The sequence below is a fragment of the Protobothrops mucrosquamatus genome, unplaced genomic scaffold (assembly GCF_001527695.2).
Source record: "Protobothrops mucrosquamatus isolate PMUCROS unplaced genomic scaffold, P.Mucros_1.0 scaffold555, whole genome shotgun sequence".
Taxonomy (NCBI): domain Eukaryota; kingdom Metazoa; phylum Chordata; class Lepidosauria; order Squamata; family Viperidae; genus Protobothrops; species Protobothrops mucrosquamatus.
In genome coordinates, this window is record NW_015386858.1 from 203,221 (window position 1) to 213,193 (window position 9,973).

Sequence of the window (9,973 nt, forward strand, 5' to 3'; positions counted from 1 at the left end):
CAGGGTTCCTCACAACAATGATGATAACAATACTGGCTTGGGAGTCTAAGTAAACTCCAAAAATCAAGTGCCAGTGGAGGGATTATCATAGAATTGTAGACCTGGAAGGATCATGAGGATCATCTGTCCAATCTTCAGTGTGATGTGCAGGGTAACCAATTTAAACCATCCATGGTAGGTAGCTCTCCAGTCTTTAAAAAAAAAACCAGAGATGGAGAATCCAGAACCCCCAGGGTAGACTGTTCCACTGATGCATAGGTTTTACTGTCAGGAAATATTTAAAATAAATCTAGGTAGCAGCAGTTTATGGCCATTATTTTATATTCTAATTTCTATAGCTGTGGAAAACAGTTTTGAACACTTTCCTTTAATTTCCCTTTATGTACCTGAACATGGCTATCGTATCTCTTCTCAGTCTTTGTTTCTCCAGGCTGGACATCGCAAGTTCCTTTGGTATATCCCAGTGATGGCGAACCTTTTAGAGACCGAGTGCCCAAACCACAACTCAAAACCCACTTATTTATTGCAAAGTGCCAGGGCCACATCAGCATTGTGGTGCCCTTAAGCGGGGGCAGGGAGGCACCTCTGAGTGCTGCCTCTGGCACGCAAAAACCATGGGTGCAAAATGGGCCACTGTGCTGCAAGGCGCAAAAACAGCCGCCGCCGTGCCGCAGGGTGCAGATACAAGGCGCTGCACCATGCAAGAACAGGGCAGGGCTAGTGAGTATCACGCAGGCACTAGCCCCATCCCATTTGCAGCACGTACGTGTTCGCGGCCCCGTGCATGCACGCATGCATGTAAAATGCTTCCCTCTCCCTTTTCTTCCAGTCCACCAATTGACAATGGTTGGTGACCTCTGCTCTACCACCTCTACTCGAGCTTGCTAGTCGGCCGCTTTGCCTCCTTTGTGCTGGGTGGGGCTCCTGCTCCGGGCAGCGGTGGCAGCCTGATGGACCTGCTGCTGGCGGCAGTGGCGCACGTGCCAACAGAGAAGGCTCTGAGTGCCGCCTCTGGCACACGTGCCATAGGTTCGCCCACCACTGGTATATCCTCTTAGGAAATGTCTTACAAATACCTGTATCATCATTTCTGTCATTTGAATCCCCTTCTGGAAATGTAGCACCCAGAATTCTAGATAGTACCCCAGCTGTGATCTTAGCAGTGCTGAATAAATACAGTATCTTTTAGGGTTCCTGCCTACCAGATGTGTGGGCTCAAGACACTTAGCACATTACATTTTTCATTTATCCTCACCATCAGTTATGTGAGTTGTGCTGGGATGCTCTAGCCATCCATGAGGCAAGACAATGCTTACTTGTGAAATAATGGCTTGGGTAATAGCTATCTGAAAGGTAACAGCCAGGATAATAATTACTTGCAAAGTAATAACTAGGATAGTAGGTATTTGTGAGATAAAGGCTAGGGCATTTGTTACTTCTGCTGCAGAATGCCTACTTGTATGCAATAGTATGTATTACCCAGTGATAGTTATAGGGTAATTAGAGTAATAGATCCCTGTAAGATATTGCTAGAGTTTTAGTTACTTCCAGGGTAACAGCTAAAATAGCAATTACTTGCCCCCAAGATTGTTCCTGCATTGTTTTTATTACTTCCTGCTACATCAAACATATTTTGTTTGCTATACAGTATATTACCTCTTGGGTACAGTGATACCAACTTCATAAAAAATACCTGGCAATCCTAAGACTTGACCACAGGTATGTAAGTTATCTTTAAATCTTAGCTCAACTAAGTAGTTTCCTCCCCCCCCCTCCCTCTACCAAGAATGCTGATCTGGAGTTCCCTCAGTCCTCACTCAGCAGACTTTTCCATTTGGCAAACTATCATTTATGACCAAGCATAGTCTCACATTCCATGGTGGTTTGATGAGCCAGGTGGCTGAAATGATAGCATTTCTGGTGGAAGAGATTTAGGGCTTAGAACGGTTACGTCAGGCCACATAACTAACTCACTTTGCAACCCTTAACACTAATTCTTGGCTACAATGGGGGAAGGGAAGATATTAGAGGCCACCCAATTTGTTCCAATCCGTTTCAACCTACAGCTAAGAATCACTAGTGACCTGAATTAATTGATAACTCTAAGGAGGAGTATAAAACCTATTTTCCTAGTTAAAAATCCAGTGGGCTTTCTTTTAGGCAACAGATCAGTTGTCAGATCAGTGACAGAGAGTTCAAACCAGAAGGCAGAGGAACATCAGATTAACTCCACTTTTTATTCTCTCCCCCCCCCCCCGCCCTCTCTTATTTTAGTGAAATAGAAATTGTGCTTCATAGGGAAAGGATCAGAAAAAAAAAGTACATTAAAAATGTGCCTCATTTGCACTTGCATCTCTTCCCCCCCCTCCCTTCCCCTTTAACTTCTTAGCAAAGGCCTGACAGCAGCAGCACTATGACAGGGGGGCTATTGTGCACGTCAGCAGAGCCAGTTGGAGCCCAAGGGACCCTCCACTCATGAATGGACCTTTTCTCAAATGCACACAGAGTGCAATTCACATTGCTCCAGTAGGGACTACTTTAAATAAACATGGGCAGCCTTTCAGCATCTGGAAGCTATTGCTGCTCAAGGCAAATAAACCTGCATAGAGCAAGGATTCAGCTTACTCCCTAACCTGGGAGAACACTTGAAAAAAAAAATCAGTGTGTAAAAAAATATATATATGAGACTCTCCAAATAAGCACCAGGATTAAAGTAACTAAAAACTTTCCCCTTCAGGACAATATGAAAATATGCTTTTTTAAAAAAAATAATAATAATTTAAATGGTATTTTCTGATGAATACTTTGTTTCTCCAGCATGTTTCTAAATCTCCAACCCATAGTGCTTTAATCCTTTCAATGATGTGACAAAAGATGCAAAACTTAGAAAGTCTACACTTACCACTCTGCAGACCAGCTGATTAATAGGAGAAAGAGCACCTTAAAAAAAGGGGAATTGGGAATTGCAACTCATCTCCCAAAAGGGGAATTGGGAATTGGGAATTGCAACTCATCTCCCAAGATTCAGAGTTTTTCCAGGCTACTTTCGGCATGCAATTGCCTTGCTTGGTTCACTGAAAGCTTGTGCCTCTAAATAAAGTGTGTTATATAGAAAAAGTGCCACTCCTGACTCCTGATTATTTTTTTTTTGCCACCATAGACTGGCACAGCTCTCCTATACTGTTTTTCACTTGTAGCCCTCCCATATTTTCCTAACTAATTGTTTTTGTTGTTAGAAGCAGAGGATAGAAGAGTGATACTTTTTGATCAGTAGGGCTAAGCACCTATGTCAATTCCCTTTTTTGAACCACCCTGAGGCAAGGCTCTTTCTCTTACCAACTCAGAAGACTCTCAACTGCAGAGATTATAGCATATTAATAATAAAAAAAAGAATTTGACTCCTTTTCTCTGGAATTTTGCACTGGGAAAAAGCAAGGCCTGGGATCAGGAGCAAAAAAGGAAATTCCACCTCACCTCGCTTTCATGATATAATCCCCACAACTGATTTACAATCTGGAGAACTATGGAGGAAAGGATGGAATTCAAACAGAAAAAAAACCTGCCCAAAATACAGGTTTCTACCTATTCAAGTTTCCCTTTTCCACTTTTGAATAATACTGCAAACAACAAAGGCTCTCTCAGTGAACAGCAGGAAAGGAAGAACCTGTCTCTAATTTTGTAATAATTAGAAGGGAAAGTTGATAAAAGCTTTGGGGAGAAGAAGGGGGGGAATTGGGATGGTTATACACAATTCCCTAATATACAGGAAGGATTCCCACGCCCCTAGTGTGTGTGTGTATGTGTGTATGGGGTGAAGAGTGAGAGTAGAACAAATGGACTGATGTGCCTCTGGAATGTTTTGTACCCCTCAGGTGGCCTCTTTTGAGTTGGGGAAATTTTTCCTTCTGCTCCCTCAGCTACCAAAAACAAAAAAAACCCCTATTAGCTATCAAATTCCCCAGGAACTCCATCTGCACCTTACTCCACACATCCCTAACTGAACTAGGGGAGGGACACTGGATTTTATGCCTAAAGATCTTTCTTTGTGATTCCCCCCCCCCACAATCTTCCTGCTATGTTCTCTTTTGTCTGAATCCCTCCTATGAGCCCCTGTACAAATCATTCAATTAACTCTTTCATTCCACCAAGAGGTTGGAGGGGTCATTTATCCTGTCTGAGTGGAGAATATGACTTTTTTACCATACTGTTTTCTTTTCTGGAGATCTTCAGATGAAGGCATATAACAATTTAATCGCTTAATAATAATCTTATCCCCAGCTCACCCCACTGCTGGAAGGCCCAGAGAAGAAATGGTACAAGCGCTTGAATTAGATTGTGCTAAGTGCAGCTCTTGTTTCTGAGTAACCAAGCATTACAAAGAACAGATTGGGATTTCAGACTAATTATGAGGATGCAACAGCATCTCTCTGCAGCAGGAAAGAAGTTGAGGAGCCGAAAGAAGAGAAACCAAGTGCAAGAAGGAGATGGAGGGAGACTAAATCAAAGGAGGAAATTTAATTGTACAAACCCTCAAGTGATTTTTTTTTAAAGTTTGCTTGTTCTCCTGATTTTTTCCCCTCCCCTAATTTATTATCCCCACCACCACCACCACTTGCTTTTCATCTGCTTTCTGGAGAAGAAAAAGAGGAAGAAAGGTATAACTTACGTATATCCTCATTCTGACAATTGACAACTGCTAATAAAATTACTTGAGTAGCTGCCAGGAGCACTAGAGTCCTTGAATCCACAAAGCTGAACATGTCTAAATGTTAGACATGCAGGACCTTTGTGTGGATGAGAAAGGAGGAGGAGGAGGAGGAGATGATGATGGTGGTGGTGGTGGTAGTTTCCCCAGTGGCTACCGAGCCTTCATGCAGCTGAATCCTCCCTTGTCTTTAATAAACAGCAAGAGAATCCAAAGTAGCAAAGGCCCAGCAGAAACCCGGCTAATGCCGAGGGCTCTGGGCTGAAGCACCGCGGCTGATGCTCCCCTCTGCCTTCTAGCAGCCCGTGTATATGCCCAGGTCTCAGTCCTCCCCTGCCCCCCAGCTGAGCTGTAACCTGAGCTTTCAGCCTTGTCCCCAAGTTAGAGACCCCTCCTCCTGATCGATCTTCTCAAGTGCAACTCCTGCAGCCAAAACGGGTGGCAACCAGACGAGAGGGAGGGGTCAGGTTGCCCTCTTCCCTCTCCAGCCCCGCTCTATACGTACACACTCATACCATCACACACACACACACACACACACATCCTTCGGCGGCTGGCAGACCTCATATGAATCTCCATCATCAGCCCCGTCCATCTCTCGCCCTCCAAGAAGCAGCCTTGCAGAAGAGCGCGCGGAGCGCCCGACCCGGGAATCTGGCTGGAGCGCAGCAGCGGCTGTTAGAAGGCAAAGAACTTCGGGAGACTTCCTCCAGAGTCTCCCACTTTCCTGCATCCAATTTTTCTACGGATCGGGAATGGAGATTGATTTACTTTCCTTTATCCAGATTCTTAAAGCTTGCCTACGCAATACACGCGCAGCATCAGTCAGGTCTGGACGGAGAGCGCTTTTGCCCTCCCCACCTGTTGCCTTCTTTTCCCAAGACCCGTCCGTCACATCCCCTTTTCTTCCCCCTCTCAAAATGCTTCAAACATCGTTTCTTCCCTCGCGTGCTAAATATTTCCCGTTTAAATCCTCCATTCACGAATAGCTTCGCAGCTTGGCCCAAGGAATCTCCACGTTTTTTCCCCCCGTTTTTTTTTTTCCCCCCCTACGGTCACCCTCTCCGCCGCTTTAACGTGAATGAAAGGGGGGGGGAGTTGCAATAGGGCATTTATGATCCAGATCAACTCTGAATTAACGCTGGGAAAATGGCTTGGGAAGGTGGTCGGAGTTTCGACTACCTCACGGCGATGGATAAGGCGGTTGAGTGGCGTTTCCTGAACTGAGTGGGCGCAAACGGCCAAATTGGCAGAATCCTACACACACACACCCCGCCCCTCCCCCCCCCCAATTTCATTCCATTTCTCCCTTCCTGATCCCTTTTCCCTTTCGGAGGGGTAGGAGAAATGGCTAATGAGCGCGATCCCCCACCCTCCTGTCCCCGCCGCACACGACGGTACTCGCTATTCCAACCCTTCCTGTCCTCTTCCCGTTAACTGCATCGCCATTTCCCGGGAGACAAAAGACGATCAAAGGTAAATGTCAGCGCAAGTGCCCAAGAGATAAAAAGTTGGCTGCGAAGGTCGGGCGTTGAGCCTCCTCAACAATAAGTCCCACTAAATGTAGGAAGGTTTATAAAGTTTCGGCGGCAGCCCAGAAGCCCCTTTGGTGGACTGCCGCCTTCCCCAGCAATAAGTGTCTCTCCCATGTCCCGGCTGAAGAGACCCAGGTTTCGGACATACTGTATACCCAGATTGATCTCCAGCGGATGTACGGTAGTAAAAAGAGGACAGAGATGCTGGCTCCGGCGGGACAGACTGTGTCCATCTGCGCGCGCAGCTGAACTGGCTTGGCCTCTGGGGCTCCGGTGCACGTGGCTGAAATTTGGCGCCCAGAGAGAGAGGATGAATGGCGGAGAGTTTGAGCGATGTTTTTGTTAGGAGCGTTTTGCTTGGCAGATGATTGGCGGGGGGGGGGGGAGTTTCCAACTGGGGGAAATTTCCGGACAGGGAGGGAAATAGGAAATAAGCAAGACTAGACAAACCCAACGGAGAACCTAGTGCAGCTTTGCCAGCTATCCGGACGACCAGCTAGGTGGCAGCAAGGTTTTTGTGTCTTGGGGCTGTTTCGGAATAATCATTCCGAAGTTGTAGTCCAGAATAACAGAGTTGGAAGGGATCTTAGAGGTCTTCTAGTCCAGGGCTTTTCAACCTTTTCACCCATTGGACCACTTTTCGGATAAGGCAATAGCCGAGTACCACCACTCGCCCAGCAAGGTATCAAAAACTTGACCCCCCCCCAAAAAGGAAAAAATGAGAAAGTACAGGTAGTCCTCGACTTACAACAATTTGCTTAGTGACTGTTTGAAGTTACAAGCGAATTATGACCATTTTTCACACTTATGACTGTTGCAGCATCCCCAGGGTCTTGTGATTTACATTCAGATGCTTGGCAACTGATTCATACTTTTGACGTTCACAGTGTCCCAGGGTCATTTGATCAATGGCCGGGGGTGTGGCCAGCTGATCACTCAGGTTGCCGGGTGCCTATGGGGGGGAATCCGTGGGTCTCTGGTGGAGGGGGATGCGACTGGGGCAGGTGCCTGCCTTCTCTCCCATTGTCCCTTCTTTCCTTCCTTTCCTTCATCTTTGTCCCTTCCTCCTTCCCTCCCTCTCCCATTGTCCCTTCCTTCTTTCCTTCCTTTCCTTCACCTCCCTCTTTGTCCCTTCCTCCTTCCCTTCATCTCTCCCTGTCAAGCCCCTGCGGGCTCAACATGAACGGGCAGAGGGAGGGGTCGAGGACGACGTGCGGGGCGACAAAGGAGACCAGCGGCCAGCACCTTCTACCTGGCAGCGTGGATGTCGGCTCCGTGGGCATCCCAACCAACAGCTGAGTGGCTCCTACTCTTAGCCGCCGAACAGCTGATGGGCGGGAGCCCGAGGCAGGGAGTCAAAGGCCGATGGAGTGGCCTGAGGCTGAAAGGCTCTGTCTCTCAGCCACCGAACAGCTGATGAATGCGAGGACTGGAGCATAGCCGAAAGACGCTCATGGGACTGGAAGGCTGCAGCGCTGCAGCTCCCATTGTCCTTTCCTTCCTCGTTCCTTCGTCCTGTGCTACACCGCCCAGACCCAGCCTGGTTTTGGCAGGCAGCAACACATCACGGCCCTGCCTGTGCACGCACAGAGGCAGGGGAGAGCGCACAGGCAGGGCGGGGATGTCGCCGGTTCACCTCCCGTTTTCAGGCACGTACGTTACGAACTGGCTACTTCTCCCAGTCATTTTCCCCTTACCGGGGCCCAGCATTCGAGCCAGGTTCCCCGATCCTCTCCATGTACATCGTTCTTCCCATAGCTCTCCCCAGCGCTGTCAAGAGATGCCCATTTCTGGCCACACTGCTACCGTTCTTAAGTTACATTTGCACCCACCCAAAGGAAGAGAGCGACGCTTTTCTCCCTCCTCCAAAGGAAGGGAGACAAACCCACATCGCCACCAAGTCACCCTTCCTTCGGGTGAAGTAATCTCCGGTCCCCACCTTTGAGACTGTTTCAGCCTGACGCAGAGAGTCAGAGAGCTGCGTCACTCTCACCATTTGGACCCTCTACTTTTACGCTCCGGGAGCAGCTTGCCTTTCAAACCTCCGATAACTAACGGAAGGGGAAGCCTGCTACAAAGGCGCATCTCCCGAAAAGATGAGGGGGGGGGGACAGAAAGGCGATCAGTCAGCCAAGAGCCCAGCTGTTTCAGACTTTAAGCCTGCGATACGGGCAACAGAGGGCCAAGTAAAGAAGGCAATCCAAGAAAAGGAAAAAAAACTGCTTTCGTTTCCAGCAAAAGTTAACTTTTCCAAAACTGCCTTAAATGAAGAAGTGACTTCCCCCCCCCCTCTAATAATTGACTTTCTCCTGGCTTCTCCAGCCTTTCCTAGCAGGAAGAGATCAGCCCCGACTGGCTTTTGTTCCCCAAAGGCTAAAGTCGAACGCTCGCTTGTCTGATCCAAGGGGCGCACGGGCACCCCAAGACCCGCTCCAGGCCCCCACTAAGCCATGATTCCCGGTTTGTAGAAAAGAGGGGGTGAGAAAGGCGATCAGTCAGCCAAGAGCCCGGCTGTTTCAGACTTTAAGTCTGCGATACAGGCAATGGCGTGTGCTTCTCCCAGCCCGGAAGGGGAAACTGACTGGCGGGCGGGCAGGCTAGCCGTCGTGGAAATGGAAAAGGGTTAAATGCTGCGAAACAGTGGGGGAGAGGGAGTCAGGCGGGCGCATTTCTCCCTCCACACCCGTGTTCTGTTGGCTTCCTCTGGCGCGCGTCAGCAAAACAAACATGGGCCTTGATTCCCACCTGCTGCTGCAGGATGAGTCCTCCTGGAGGCAACGTGAGGGCCGTGAGGGGTATTGCAAGCTCGCGGGGGGGGGGAAGGAAAAGAAGATGGAAGAGAGTGAGGCCACAATAGAGAGAGAGAAGGGGGAAAAGAAGGAGGGGCGGTTGTGATGTTGGCACTCAGGGCCACGACGCGAACGGTCTCAAACCCCTTGCTGCGGAGGGAGTGGACGGCTCTGTCTCCTATCAGGCTAACGCTTGTTGTGAAGTAAGAAGAGAGAGGGGAAGTACGATACGGATCCCGCTGACCTGCGTGCACGAGAAGAAGTCAATCCGGTTGCTGCACAATGGGGAGGGCGGGGCTTTGCTCTGCGCCTGAGCTCTTCGCACGCCCTCCTGCAGGGCACATTTGGTACGGTTCATGCAGGCTGCCGCCAAGCAGCATGTTTTCCATAAACAAGTGAGCTGGGAAGGAGCAGAGCGGGGGGAGGGAGGAAGGCGACCCCGTGGGGAGGGGGAGGAAGGCAACGCCGCGTACCACCAGCCAGTTGGTCGCGTACCACCAGTGGTACGCGTACCACCGGTTGAAAAGCCCTGTTCTAGTCCAACCCCCTGAAAGAAATATTGTTATTCAGAAATTTCTAATGAGTCCAAAGGTTGATAGGAGAGGCCAGGCCATCTCCTATCAATCTTTGGACTCATTAGAAATAATAAAAAATAAAGGTTATCTCATCTCATCTAAAAGATGGCAAGTACAAATAAGAAAGGCAGAAATTTCTAGTTAACTGAAACTGCAAGTAGAGGAAATGTAAAACCTGAATATAAAGTTTAGAGGTCAGTCTCCTAGTTATGTGACTAAACCTTTTTTCAAACCAGATGCAAAACAGTTGTATATACTCTCCAACACATCCTTTTTTTAATAGAACAGCAGTTAGATCAGCGGTTCTCAACCTATGGGTCGCGACCCCATTTGGGGTCGATCGACCATTTCACGGGGGTCGCCAAGCAA

At 48.4% G+C, this 9,973-nt stretch overlaps 1 protein-coding gene across 1 annotated transcript in view; it reads right to left on the reverse strand.

The window, feature by feature from the left end:
- COL2A1 (collagen type II alpha 1 chain) overlaps positions 1-4,763 on the reverse strand; it is an 83,360-nt gene extending 78,597 nt beyond the window's left edge. The window contains exon 1 of the mRNA XM_015817125.1: positions 4,667-4,763. Within this exon, the coding sequence (XP_015672611.1) occupies positions 4,667-4,760 (94 nt within the window). The 5' untranslated portion in view covers positions 4,761-4,763. The remainder of the gene's footprint in view (positions 1-4,666) is intronic.
- Positions 4,764-9,973: the final 5,210 nt, after the last annotated feature.